We start from the raw sequence: 14,944 nt of genomic DNA on the forward strand, positions 1-14,944 counted from the left end.
GCACACAGCTCTGCTCTCTGTGGATCAGGTTTCTCCCTTTTTAGCAAAAGTCAAGAATGGTTTCACTGCATTTGGCTCTTGTGGTGATGGCATTTAATCAAAGCCACATGCCCTGGATTATCAGGATGCTCTGCTGTAGGAATCTGCCCACATAGAAACCATTTTACCTCCTCCAGAAATTGCTTGGAGACCTACTGCTGTGGAAAACTCCTGAAGAGCAAGGCACGTTCTAGTCATGCTTTCTACTGCATTTTCTAAGTTGTGGCTTTTATAGTGCATGATCAGAGCAGGCTGAGAACCAAAGTTCTGAGAGAACCAACCTGGACATCAGCAGCTGCAGTTCCAGCCTCTTCTAACTCACCCAGGTAGGGCTGTAAAAAGGAGTTTTAAAAGGGTGGGGAAAACTATGCAGAAAAGATGCTTTCCTCACACTTTTTAATGGTAATTTTGTGGATGTCAAATATTGTGAACTAGTTGTTTGGGGTTTTTTTTTTAAACTGATTTAATCTCAACTACATTAATGTAAACTTGGAGTAAATCCACTGATTTCATCAAAGCAGTTACTCCAGATTTCATAGCTCAGCCTAGATAAGAATCCAGATGCATCCATGCATACATATCAGTTTGGGAAAGAGTTGCCTTTAAGAGCCTGTGGGAGCATGGAAGAACCACTGCCATACTCAGGGGCTGCTAATGCAACAAAAGGGATTATATCAAAACTATACTGAGACCAGAAAATGCATTTGGCTTCCACATTTCACCCGGGAGGCTCCTTCTGGGCTGCAAAACTTCTTCTTGATTTCCAGCACTTATTTAAGATGACTCCCTTACCCTCCATAAAAATCAACCCTCTCTTCCAAGCTGCTCTGAGGCAAGTTTAACCATTGGGTTCATGACCAAATGTATGATGCTCTGCTGCTGCCCTTCAGAGAGCAGCAAGCACAGCCCTTCAGAAAGACTGTCTGCTGCCAGGTCCAAATGCTGAACACAAACATTCGGATTCTCTCACTTTTATAGCTCCCCACAAGCTTCTGAGGCTCAGCACCACACATATATTACCTGGCACAACACACTTGACATGCTCCTGGCCCTAGCTACTCCAGCTCTGCAGCCTGAGCAGGGGAAAGGCACTGAGAGGAAGAGGCCAAGGCAGCTGAAATGCAGCTTGCAGGCAGGGCTGTTGCTGCAGGGGAAAAACAGTTCATCCCTGCTAAACTCATCGGCTCTGCTCACACTTCCCTAATGGAGAGTAATTGATTGCAAAAAGCACTGCTTGGCATGCCCTGGGGGCTGCTCCTGCCTCCCTACAGCAGTCATGTGTGGAAAGGAGCACTGGCAAAAATAAGCATAGCCACAGTGGTTCCTTCTGCCCCAAAAAGCACTCTCAGGCACACAGCTCCAGTGATGAGCTATTCTGGCAGAGTAGCAAAGATGCTGCTTTATGAAAAATGTCAAGTTTTTTAAGGTTGGAGCTGTTTGGGCCAAAATGAAATCTGGCCTTTGAAAAAGAATGTTTCCATCTGGAAATAGAGTGCACTTGTATGTGCATGCTAGGTTGTGCTTGGCTCATAAAATCATAGAAACATTAAGGTTGGAAAAGACCTTCAAGCCCAACCTTAGATCAAAAAAAAAAAAAACATTTTCTGGGTCACCCAAAAGATCCAGAAACTAAAGGGGCACTTCTGGGCTGCTCTATCCAACCTTTTTGTTGTCCATCTCCTCTGACTGTAAACTTCGTCTTGGGTTGGAGAAGTCTTTTGTTTTTAATGTTTTTGTCTAAAGTTTCACTACAGTCAGAACACCATGGCAAAAAGTTTTGGGTGAACTACAACAAGGTATTTTTCACAGGGTGATGCGAGTATCAAAGTACCAAAACTTGCTGAACCAGATGGTACTGGAAGGGAAAAATCCGTTTAACAGTCATGTTTTGGACTAAGTATCCAAAGACAAGGAGGATGTGGGGTGTGTCTCCGTGCCACAGAGTAAGCCAGCAGCATTCACTGATACTGAGTTTTGGGAACAATGGAAAAAGCATTCTTTAAACTGTCTGTCTCTCAGTAAGGCTGACATGGAATTGATATACATTTTCTCGGTCACTAGAGGTTTTGAAAGACTTCAGGAAAACCATCAAGATATAATATTTAACAAACAAAAAAAATCCCTCTGGAAATAAAAGATCTCTACAGCTCAGAAGTATCAGCGTGGCAACCAAGAACCAGCAACATACTTAACTTATACTGAGCCTGCTGAATAAAACACCGAATTTTCACTGGAATTAAGCAATGTTTTCCTGGAATAAAGTCTGCAGATCATAATACAAAGACACAGCAAACTATAAACACTGGAAGAATATATCTAACTTGGGAAGGTACCTTATAAGTTAGTGCTAAGACTTTGTCACTGGCTCTAAATTAAAAACTATATAGGCCTGTGTTAAAGATACTTAGACATGATCAACTATGTAATCAAAATTATTTACCTCCACTACCAATGTAATCCTCTAGGCAGAACGTGATGTAATTAGAGAAAATGCAGGAACTTTTCCTTATTAGAGAGAAAATGTGGACTAGAAATTAATTATTTCAGTAACCCTTGAATAGCTATTCAACATTTGGACACAGTTCCCCTTCCTTCCAAAAAGTCACGTGATAAACAAACCCCCTTCATTAGAGTGTTTGAGTCCAAGATTTCACATGCAACAGATGTGAAATATTTCACCCTGAAATATTTACAGGTAATACAGAAACCTTCTAGGTTTCTAATTACTATATGAATTTTGGAAAGGAAACATTTTATAAATGAAAAATCTGATCTAATTCCATGAGGATTCCACAGAAATTTCCGTAAATCTTATATACTTCAGTGGAGATTGGTCTGTATGCTACAGTTTTAATTTAAATACCGTCATAACTTCTGGAATACCATAATAGGAAATAATTTCCATCATAAGTCTCCAAAACCTCCATGTAAGAATATTATCTATTAAATTTCATAAGGCATCATCTCAAAGCCAATGTATTACCTTGTAAATAAGAATTCCACTTTTAATCAACATGGCCAAGTAGATTATTTTCACAAGATGACACTAACTTATTATTTTTAAAACCAATGTCTTTACCTATCTCTATTATTTTCAAGAGCAGAATAAATGCATTTGAAGGTTTTCTTTTACATAAATCTATCACTACAAAACCAGAAATCTTTCCACTATAGCAATGAATGCCCATAACTCCACAAACACGTAGCTTTTTCCTGTACATGCCCAAAACACAACACGTTTCTCAAAAACATGTTTTAAATTTAGTTAAAATAACCCAATACAGCAGCCTAGACCAAACATGCCATGAGCTCATCTTTTTCAGCTTGCAGAATCATTTCAGTTTTTATTCCTACATCTTTACTACCTTTTGCCAAAATATATAGCACTGGCTCAGCATTTCTTGCCTGCATTAACAGAGGTTGGCTGCTTTTATTTCTCCTTGAAGTATTCGATAGGAACAGGACAAGCCTCCAAAGGTAGGAGCTGAAGTTCGGACGTGCATCTGCAAGGTAGCTGCTCCCAGCATTTAGCCTTCCTCCAAGGAGTTATTTCTCATTTATTAATGAGAACTCTCTCTGCCCCCTTTTGAAGAAGGGCAGAGTGGAGTTATTATCAGTTATTATCCCTGTTTTACAGATGGAGAAGCAGCACTGGGGTCACTTGCCTCAGCTGAAATCCCAAGCAGCTCGCCCCCAGCCACGAGCCGCTTTTACCGCGTGCTGCTCAGACTGACACCCTGCAGCAGGGATGGGCATCCCCCACAGAAAACAGGGACTCAGCTGGGGCTGCACTCTGGCCTATTGCCATCACATAATGGTCTCCCATTTCACTCCCAGTGCCCTCAGGTCTGCACCTGAATTACAGGGAATATAATCCAGTTCACTTCTTTTGAACTTTGGCTGCCCCACAGCTCCGGCAAGAACAGCAACAACAGAGCAGGCAATGAAATCATGTCTGCTTCAAGTAAATGGAACAGGTGTAACCTGGATTCCATATACAAATCTCAAATGACTTGTGGACTTAACTTGAAAACTGCCAAAATGCTTAATTGTGTCACTGAATTGAGATCAGGGAGAAGATAAACTGGCTCCACGGACCCAATGAGACTTTCACTGCTGGCTTCACTAGGTCAGTGTTTGACTCCCAATAAAAAGAGAAGCTTCTTCTATAAATCAGAAGATCCTTTACAGGATCTGATCTAATACTGAAAGAATCTGGAAAGGCAAACAGAAATTCAGTGCCTGGTGAACTTGTAGATTCAAATGACAATAAGGAAAGGAGTGGCACAGGAAACTGAAACCCCATTGCACAACTGGTCTTTAGGAAAATGATGATAATGTGGAGTATGTAACATGCTCCCAGGAGAGAAGTAGCAGTAAGTCCCATCCCCAGGTGGCTGCCTTGTAAGCACTGGGCACTTCTGATCAGAAATTATCAGGTTCATAAAAGTTACAGATGATTCCACCACATACCATGTTCCTTTTTTCCCCCCTCTAATTGCATAAGTTAATAATGTTTGGGATTACACCAGTTGGAAAAAATGCATTAGCACAAAGGATTAAAAACATGCTCTGTGCAAAGGCAAAAATTCATATAGTCCTTGCTTTGCTATGGCATGAGGAAAACTTTTCCATGATGGCTTAATTTTTTGAAAAATACAAGTGTGCTTTTTCCTGGATGCCAGCTTTCTTGCAGATTTTAAGATAGATGGTGAAGCATATGCCATCCTGTATACAGCAGTGATCTCCTCTCCTAGTATTGTCAATTAGGGCTACAACACCAAGTCCTTATATAGCGAGGAGCTGGCAAAAAACCCCAATAGCAACCTGGAATTGCCTGTGCTGGGGAAGAGTAACTGTGCACCCTGCAACCCACTCGCTGCAACATCCAGCACGAACGAGTGGCCATAAAAATGGGGCAGGAACCACTGGATTGCCTATTGCTTTCAGCAAATTGGAAATAACCCACGGAGCAATGTTTTGGTTGATTTGTTGGTTCGTATGAGGCTGTAAAAGAGGAAAGCACAGAAATTGCTGTGGTAGGAGAGGTCTGATCCCATGAGGTGAGGGCAAGCCCAGCTCTGTGGGAATGTCAGTAGAGCAGGTAGCTCCTGGATAGCCCAAGAGTTTGCCTTCCTGCTCCTGTTTCTGCACACGGAAGGGCTACACAGAGGAAGAGCTGCTGCTCCTGCATGACTACAAATTGCTCAGGACTCAGAACAACTGCCTGCATTCAGTTGTTCTGCATTTCCAAACAATTATACTGTCTGTGGGGTTCTGAGCAGCGTTTGCATTGACATTTTGAAGAGGGGAAAAAAAGGTCATTTAAGTCTTTCACTTATTCAGCTTTTTAAGTGATGCCACTTTGGAAAACTGGCCTAGAGAGTTGTATCCTGTTCATCACTCCCTAGGTATTTCACCCTATTTCATACCCTTTGCCCTTCTGGAAACAAGTTTTCTCATCTTACACACAAGAAAAAACAAACAAACAAGCTAAATTAAAAGCTAAAAGATAATAAATTGTTTTCCAATGAAATTTTTCAAACTAAAGTAATGCTATTAGAAAATCCTAATTTAAACAAGTAAGTGCTTGTAACTTTCAAATGAAAAATAAGTACAAGAAATATTTTCTCAAAATATTTATGTTTTGCTGAACACAATTAAAGAAAACATTCAACTATTTTGACAAAGTTTGTATGCTTCTCCCCTGAGGCACGGCTGCAGACAGAAGAGGAATTGTTCCAAAAACCCATCAACCCCCAAAAAGCAAAGCCCAACCATATAATTAGACACTGAGCAAAAGGCTTTCTTTCTTTCTTCTTTCTATTTAGAATATATTTTACATAAATCCTTGGGTCCTTACTTAACTTTTATTGAAAAGAATATGCTTGACATTTTCCCCAGGTACCTACTGAGAACCACTGAATTAGGACTTCAGGCTGTGACACACATACACCACTGTCCCATCTGTAAATATGGAAGCACCACATCATAAATATCAATAAAAGGTTGTTGCTTGAAACAGAGAGATAAAAGTGCCTTCCGGCATAAGCCCAAAAACATAGATCACCAAATCCTCTGAATCTCTTTGAGGATTTTTGTCTAAATAAAACTGCACGGCAACCTCTGACTTGCTGAGTTTCAGAGACCAAAGGGCAAAGGGTAGGAAAACCCCTTTTCAAGATGTAACTTGAGAAAACTGCTACAGGCTGTTCTAAATAAAGAACACGAGCATTTCCTAAAGCCATCCTTACTAAATTGTCATTCTCCCAAGGGAAAAAACAAAACAAAACAAAATCACATTGTTTTTGCGTGCCCATAGTCATTAATGTTAGCGGCCGTCCCCCTCACCACCCCTGCAGTTTTGGACCTGGAGGATGCAAGAGATGCTCTGCTCTCTCCAGATCATCTGTCAGGGAAGTCTCCAACTTTGCCATGCACTGCCAGGATTTGCCTTCTCTTTTCATGCCAGCTACCTGCCAGCCTGGGCTAAGAGCAAAAACCAAATGTTGCAAAGCAGGACAGGAGTGATCTGAGCCAAATATGAGATCAGGGACTCTGACACAGACTTACTCTAGAGTAACCATTTAATCCTTCTACTTCAGTCTCTCTAATTGAAATACAAAAAAAAAAAAAAAAAAAAAAAAAAAAAAGTAGCAACTATCAATCACCTACTTTGTAGGTCATATATTTGCAAAGCCCTCAGGGAGATGAAAAGCATTATACAAACTATATGCACACATGTTAACGCTGATTAATTTTCCCTGTGCAAACATACCCTTTTTTTCTTCTTCACTGCCCCTCCTCTCATTATATCAGCAGTCTCATCTGGAGGAGGACGAGGAACTGCTGACAGCTGAAGTATTTTCTGCAGTTGTTCTTTTGAGATTCAGAAATGCAGCCACTCAACACAGCCCTGTGTTCAGCTGACTGTTTCCTTAATAGCTTTGCTCTTTCATGTGTTTCCTCATTTTCTGTTACATGAATTTAAAGCAATCTGATTTCCAAGTTAATTTAAAATGATGCAGGATCCATTAGTTGAGGGTATCATTTGCAAAATAACTCTGAGAGACAACTTTCGCTCACTCCACTTTCAGGTGTACCCTCAGCTAACAAAGGCAGGGCTAGTGATGTGAACAAAGTCAGCAGAATTTGACCTAAAAAGCATGTCTGTGTACAGAGGCACAGGGATACAGCCCAACTGCATAAGGGTCTTGTAACACATGCAATAGCTCCTCCACAGCCTGAGGTTTACACTGATGAGCAGCCTTTTTGTGACAATGCCTACACCAATGACAATCAGAATATATACAGCTTTTCAAAAGACTATCTGTAAGCATTTTTCTTAAGATGTTTGGATGCACAATTCCTGAGGAATAGAATGTAAATGTTTTCTGGAATAAAGCTTCTGTTTCAGTTGTCACAAAGTAACCCAGGGTGAAACTGAGGACTTCTGTTTTGTCATCAGCTCTGCAATGGAAGTTCCCATGAGATGGCCCCCCTTACCAAGGGAAGAATTGGGATTTCTAACTTGCAGCATCCAAGATACAGCATTCACTTATGCTCATGCATGGAACAAACTGTGCTGGCACAAGTTTCCCAGAGATGTTGTGGAATCTCCCTCTTTGGACATATTCAAAAGCTGTTTGTACCTGGTCTCAGGCAACTGGCTCTGCTTGCCCGGGGGATTAGGACCCTACAACCTCCCAAGGTCCTTTCCAGCCTTAACCAGCCTGTGTTTCTGTCAAATAGGCAATGGTCTGGTGCATCCTGGATGAATAGACTCTGACTGCCACTGCAGCCTCTGGTGTGGACACTGTGGAGATGTCACAAGTAACACCTCAAAGCTGTCCCTGCATAAATGCAATTGGAAGCACCCAGACAGCTGAAGTGACAATTGTTAGAGGCTGAAGCTGAGGGGAATTTCACAGCACTGGCTGAGGGATGGAGAAGTGGCTGGATTTTCCTGCTCCAGTTCAACAAGTGCAAATCTATACTCTTAGATGTGTATGCAATCAATAGCTCACAAACAGGACCCCATGTGCATATCCCACAACTGAATCCAGGAGCCTTTTGAGACAGCAAAAGTCTCCTTTTTATTTACTGACCACCTAATGGAGTGGGAAAGCTGAACAAGAACCCAATAAAATCATGACAGGCTAACCCTTCAGCTGCTGTCTTTAAGATAAAATCATTGATGAACTTGATAATGCTACCAAGAAAAATATCTTGGAGGACAATCCTTAAGAAACAACACCTCATCTCTCTATTAAGCTGCGTCAAGCATACAAAAAAACCTGTGTTTAAAAAGAAAAGTGAGGATTTTGAGTAGCTTTGCTCCTGCCAAGCAATCTGCTCTCAGCTGACTATAAAATCTCTCATGCTGTAACGCCAAAACTCCCAGGCAGAGAACACACTGACTCGCAGTATAATGTTTGAAGTACTTAAAAGGGAAGAAGCAATCATGCCTGCTTTCAGAAAATGAGATGGAGGTCCCATTAGCAAAAAAAAAAAAAAATTCAATTGCAATAGTTACCTCGGCATGTAAAGGACTCGCTCTGCAACCACAAATCCCACCCTGAAGAAGAGGTTGCTGGCTGGGATGAATGGGAAAACCAGGAACAACAAGCCAACCAAAACTTCTTTGTGTTCCAGTTTCTGCAATAATACAAAATTAAACAATATCAACTAAAAAAATCCAACTTGACTCACCTCTAACTTTCTTGAGGGTCATAAAAAAAGCAACTTAGATTAACATTTGGCATGTTTTTGCATTTAAAGGAAATTTTTGCAAGACACTAATCTTTGATATTTATGCACTCCTGGTGCATCTAATATGCCCAGAAAGTGTACAAACACTACCCACTGTGTGTATTATTACCCTTGGTATCTTTTCCAAGGTCAGCTCTACCATATGCATGGCACAGCTATCACCTAAAATATAACCCATATTGGTAATATATCAGTATAGAGTAGTGTGAATGTATACATTAGCATGTCTATGACAGTGTGACTGTATGTAAATACACAAATGCATATCACATACACACAGACTGATGTGTTCAATCCTAAATGTTTATAACAGAGAAAAAGCTGCTCAATCAGTCACATCTTGTGTAAAGAAAACTAGCCCCAAGTGACACATTAATGCAGTCATTTTATCTCTTTCAAGAAAACTATCTGCACTTGAAATGATACTTTAGCTCACAAGGTCTCCACACTCATACAGAGTCAGAAATCTGAGACATGCTGTATGCTAAAATTAATGTTTTTCACTTGAGCTCAGTTAATGCCCTCCACTTGTATTCACTTTAATGTTAGCTGACTCTTTGAGGAGGAATGGAATTACCACATGCAATTCAAACCAACTGTGATTCATGGGGCCAACACAGGCGTTGGGGATGTAGTGGCCACTCATCCTGCCATGGAGAGACCCAAGCCTCCTGAGCAAGCTGAGTTTCAGGTTTAGCTCCACACCAAGAGGGTAAATAAGCTCTTGCTTCTCAAAGAATGACACCAGGACAGAAGTGTAGCTCTAGGCCAGTTCAATCAGCCAGGCAGACACCTGCGCTCTCCTGACTCGGATACTGCTTCTCACTGTCTGCCCACATCCCGAGAAGCTTTGTCATGCTCAGAAACAGATGCAACCAGAATCACTTAATGGTTGCAGCCCTTTCTAATTGTTGTGGGCAATTTCTCGGTTTTGGAGAGCAAATTGACTTCTCTTTGCCAGAGGGAGCTACATGTAGAAACATTGAACAAGATTTTTGAGTAGAGAAATGGAGCCAAATCAATGATGAGAGGCCAAGCAGTACAAACTACCTTGCTTTTGCACAGACTGCAACAGCAGTTACCACTGGTCTAGACAGTGCCTGACATTCTGGAGTCCTACTACTGAAATATATTCAGCCTATTCTATGGGAAAGACAACAGGTCCTTTCTGTGGGTACCAGAAGAAAGGGTACACGTCAGGAGGCTCTGATGTCACTTTAGAGAAACTGAACCACAGGATCACAAGAAAGTGCAAGGATTTCTCCTGGCTCAAGGAGGAATCATGAGGCAGAGAGAGGAGTAGAATTCATGTCTCCAAACTTCTTTATCAATATGTGTTTTAAATAGCACCACAGTTATCTATAGTACTCCTATTATCTACTTTTTCAGTATCTTGGATTCACAGTTACTAGTGCTTACATGCAGTCACAACAGCATCTAAAGTACATTATTCTCAGAGCTGAAGGAGACATCAATCCATAAAGATGATGAGCAGAGGTGCCTGGTAATTACAGCAGAAAATTGAATAGGAAAAGAAAAAAAAAAGGATTAAAAATTTCTTCTCAACTCTGAATCAAAATTACCAGTTCTAGCTCAACTTCAACTTCCCTCCCCACCCAGATCAGGAAATATTCTCAATTTTTCTCCTGTCATTTGGCTCTCCCTTCCCACTTTGTCTGACCTGATTATGGTGCCCATCTTCTGCTACAACTCTACCCCAGGGGTTTGACCCTAAGGTCCAGGAGGCACAACAAGGTATGTTGGGCCTAAGGGAGTGCACTGCTAGCAAATACAATGTTCTCCATCCCCAAAATACACACTTGCTTTCAAACAAACCAGCTATCCAGTATTTCTCCAGCTGTTGATCATTAAATCAATAATTGGGAAAACAACCTCTAGTTAAACATCTCCAGGAAGGACATGGTGTAATTCAAGGCTGCAGCATTGCAGATAAGCAAAGGAAACAATGCTAGAGAAAGACAAAACTGGTACATCAAATGGCAAAGAGGAAAATGTGGGAATTTGCTCAGCTGAAGGATCAAATGGTTCTGCATGCCCTTTTTCTCCCAGAACAAGTCACAACTCCATGCTCATGCCACTGAGAGCTGCCAGCTCAGTCCCTTGGGTAGGGCTCAGAGACTGGAGCCCAGCACACGCAAACCAGCCTCACAGAGCAGCAGAACCCCTCCATGGTGCTCCTTATTTCTGAAACAAAAAATACCTGGCAGTGCCCTTTTTTAAGCATTCCATTGAGGCACAGGCTTTTGGGAAGAGCTGGTTCTCGAAGGCCAGGCTTCAGCTGGTTTTGTGCTATGTGTGGTCATGCCTGTGAGCCACTCGTGGGGCTCCAGGAACAGAGGGCGGCAGCATCTCCCATGCAACACAAGCCATAGGAAATTCCCCCCACGTGTTTCTCTAAATAAAACAAATCCAACCTCTACATAAGATATTACGTTTTCCTGGCAAAGAAATAAAAGAAATATTAGGACCATTTCCTTGGTTTAGCTACTTGGGTCATATGATCCCACTTGAGATAGCTGAGGTAAAGGTGTCAGAATCAGCATCTGCAAGGTGTCCAGAGCAGTAGTAAAAGCTTTTAAAGAGTAATAGGCAATTTTGTTTGTCTTCTTTTCTCCTTAAAATGAAATAGCTAGGACTAGAAATTATAGATCACTGCATTCAGAGAGACAATTCCTTTCCTCTTAAAGACAGTGCTTTGTTTTGAAAATACAAAGCTTGTCTTTCTGTCATGGTAGTCTCTGGTGGGGGGAGGGAATCAACAAACACATTTAATTCAACTTTAGAATGATTTCTCTTGTCAAAGGCAAACCAATTTCAAATCAAAATAGCATTTTTATAGTAAATAGCTTGGTGGGAGGGAGGAGTTTTGATATTCACATCTAACTCGTTAAAATTAGGCCTTCATTATACTATAACAAAAAACCCCACCAATAAAACAACAAACCAAACCAAAAACTGATTTAGAAAAAGAGCTTTCCAACTTGCTTTTCAAAGACTTATCAAAGAACTAAAGAAAACTATTTCTCCCAAGGGCAATGCAAAAAAAAGTGTCCCACTGCCTCAAACAGAATATCAAAGAATCACTCCAAGTTCAAACATGATCAATACAGGAATAAATCTCAAAAATTGCTTCCTTAGCAATTTGTGGAAAAAGGAAGAAACTCTAGAATTTGCAACTGAAGAGGTCTTTCCATTGTACATGTAAGACATATTCCTGAGCCATAAAAAAGCATCTGCTGCCTACTAAAACACAAGTTTTCTACAAAGCAGAGCCCTCTAAGTGTGAGTGCAGGAGGTGCACAGGTCACTTCAACATAACTGCCATAACTATGGGCTTGCATAAGCCCACCTCAAATTCCTTACTTTTCCCCTGGAGGAAGCATGGTCTGAGGTGCCAGATCCATGAAGTCTGCACTGTGCTGACAGGACTGATGTTCACGTCACCTGGCACCTCCAAGGGCTGAGGCACTGGAAAGCAGAGCTGTGAGGACAGCATTTCTCCTGGCTGGGCTAAGCTGCACCTCAGGGAAGACAGCAGCTGGGCAAACAAATCCAAGCAAATTCCATTCTGTTCTACCTCAGAATGTTTCTGAAGGTGTTTATACGTGCTTGCCTGTTTGATGGAAAGGCAATCAAATGGATTTAATTCCTTCCTCTAACAGTATTTTTTGAGAATGAGACAAGTGTCACCTCTCCACCCTTTAGCTCCAACAGCTCCATGGAGTGAAGACTTCCTTCCTACCAAAGGCATCAATCCCTGTGACCGGGAGCTCTGGATGGCCCATTGCAGGCAGTGAGATGCTCTGCTTGGAACACCTGACTGCACGTGCAGAAAAGCTGCATCCAGGAAAGTTGTTAGTGCATGGCTGTAAAAGCAATGATTGCTATTACACATTTTCAAATGCTTCCAGGCCTAGGAGGTAAGTGCATTATCCATCAAAAGAGACAGAGAAGCTGCATGACTCTCTGCAGACCACAGACAGAGGATGACATTTCTTCAGTTTATTCCTAACATCCATTTGTACAAACCCTTGATTAAACCCTTCAGTTTATTCCTAACATCCATTTGCACACAACCCTGCTTCATCTGTTCCTGCTGTACCACTCTCCCATGAAGCCACAAGTGGCTCAGCAATGTGACTCCTCACCAGCCTCCATCAAACCACGGGCAGCAACTCACCTGGCTAGAGGTCAATCTGCAAACATCCATTCTTGCACTTTCCACATACACAGCATTAGAGATAAAAGGGGTGATGTAGAAGCATGTCAATTCCACTCTCCATTCATGCATAAGGTGATAAAAAGAAAGCATTAAACTAATCAGGAATTAACCCTGGGGATTGATTCCTTCAAAGGGAAAAAAAAAAAAAAATCTCTCTGGTTCTAAAGCTCACAGGAGCTCTGGGTGTTTCCAAGTCCCACCTGGTGCACACACAGATGGGCCATGGCAGAGCTGTACCATGCTCCATGCACCATCAGCATGCTCTCCTTCAGGTCACCAGCAGAAATCTGGAAGGGCCACACACATCTTTAGCTACTGTGACCAAACAGGAGGGCACTGTGGAGCTGTGGTTATTTCACTCTGCTGCTTGTGCCACTGCTTCCAAGTGAATGATGCCAACAGTAGTGTGTCAACAGATGGTCTGAAAAACTCAAGCATTTGGTAAGCAAAAGGTAACTTACAAGCTTCAAAACCGGCTCAGACACCTGTCTTAATCAGCTTGCTCCTAGAAAAAGAGCCACAAATTCTGTAATCACTGCACTTTATTAGGAGTTTTATTTTCTCATCTCATTAAAAGAAAAAAAAAAGAAAATCAGCATCTTCAGTAGCACCAGCTACTTGAATGCCAGGCTTAGTAACTTGCTCATTTCCTAAAATAACTAAATTTTTCTTGGTGATCATCTAGTTTTGATAGAAATAGCCATGGATTTCTAATGCTATTTTGATAATCACTACTGACTGCTTATTAACTACCTGACATACTGATACTATTTCAAGTATTTGGCACAAACAGAAACTACTTTCCGGTTCACCAGCAGCAGCACCTCTTCAGGAACTGGTGCACATGCAAACATACACCAGAAACTGAAACCTACAGTCAGAATGTGAAACTAATACCCTAGAAAGGAGCACTGGCTTCCTCACCCAGGATTATCTGAAGAGAAATCCTCGGCACACACCTCAGACCACCCTAACAAGATCATTCCCTCTCTGTTTCCAAAAGGAAGGAAGTCCTGGTCTGTACCAGGCAAAACAGCATGGTTTTCAGAAATGCTGAAAATGCCTAAAAACTTTACCTGCATGAGAATTGTGGGTGCTCAACATCTCTGGAAATCTGACTTTCAGTTATGGAATTAAGGCAGAACATTCCCATAATATTCCATATTTTATATTAGCATCTAAGAGTAAAATTTTGATATCTGCTATTTTCTTTTTCCCTGTAGAAGTCAGCTACCCATCCATTCAGCTGTGTGTTTATGGTCTTTCTCACCCAGGTTCCTGAAATTCCCTTAAGATATAAACTCATTTTCCCAATCCTTAATCTCTGCGACCTCTAATTCCACTTGACAAGCCAATTTGAGCAGGATGAAGAAGCACACAAATCTTTGAAAGAGAAGTGGAATGTTCCAAAAGGAAATAGGAAAATCAACAAATTGCTCCAGGAATTAGAATAACCCTTTTCACCTTGTGGTTGCTTTTCCCTCTTCCCTTTCATTCTGTGACTGCGGGCTGCCTGACTAGGTGGGGAAAACAAAAAAAACAAAACAGGTAAAATTCAATGCACAAATTTGCAGTATATAAAAGCACAATCTTTGGAAAAGCAACTCGGTTCATGGTGAATTTGCTCTTGAGAATGTAACATGGAACAAGAAGAGCCTAACAAAACAAAAAAAATAGCTTAGCACCCCAATGTTTAGCTAAGGCCAAGTAGCCACAATAAAAAATCATTGCCTCTCCCAGCTGTAAATTTCTTGCTCCTCATTTCACCTGCACTCTTCTGTTCATCTCTACTACTGTGCCATTTCAAAACCTTTCAGCTCTGAGTAGGCCATGAGATACTAACTCAAATCAGAAGAAGAAAACGGCAAAATAAAAGGAGTAATTCAGCCT

The 14,944-nt window shown here is 41.3% G+C and overlaps 1 protein-coding gene across 1 annotated transcript in view; it reads right to left on the bottom strand.

Moving 5' to 3' along the window:
- TMTC1 (transmembrane O-mannosyltransferase targeting cadherins 1) overlaps positions 1–14,944 on the bottom strand; it is a 134,616-nt gene that overhangs the window by 51,670 nt on the left and 68,002 nt on the right. Inside the window, exon 9 of the mRNA XM_030263243.4 lies at positions 8,576–8,697. Within this exon, the coding sequence (XP_030119103.4) occupies positions 8,576–8,697 (122 nt within the window). The remainder of the gene's footprint in view (positions 1–8,575; positions 8,698–14,944) is intronic.

This window comes from Taeniopygia guttata, chromosome 1A (assembly GCF_048771995.1).
Source record: "Taeniopygia guttata chromosome 1A, bTaeGut7.mat, whole genome shotgun sequence".
In the NCBI taxonomy this organism is placed as follows: domain Eukaryota; kingdom Metazoa; phylum Chordata; class Aves; order Passeriformes; family Estrildidae; genus Taeniopygia; species Taeniopygia guttata.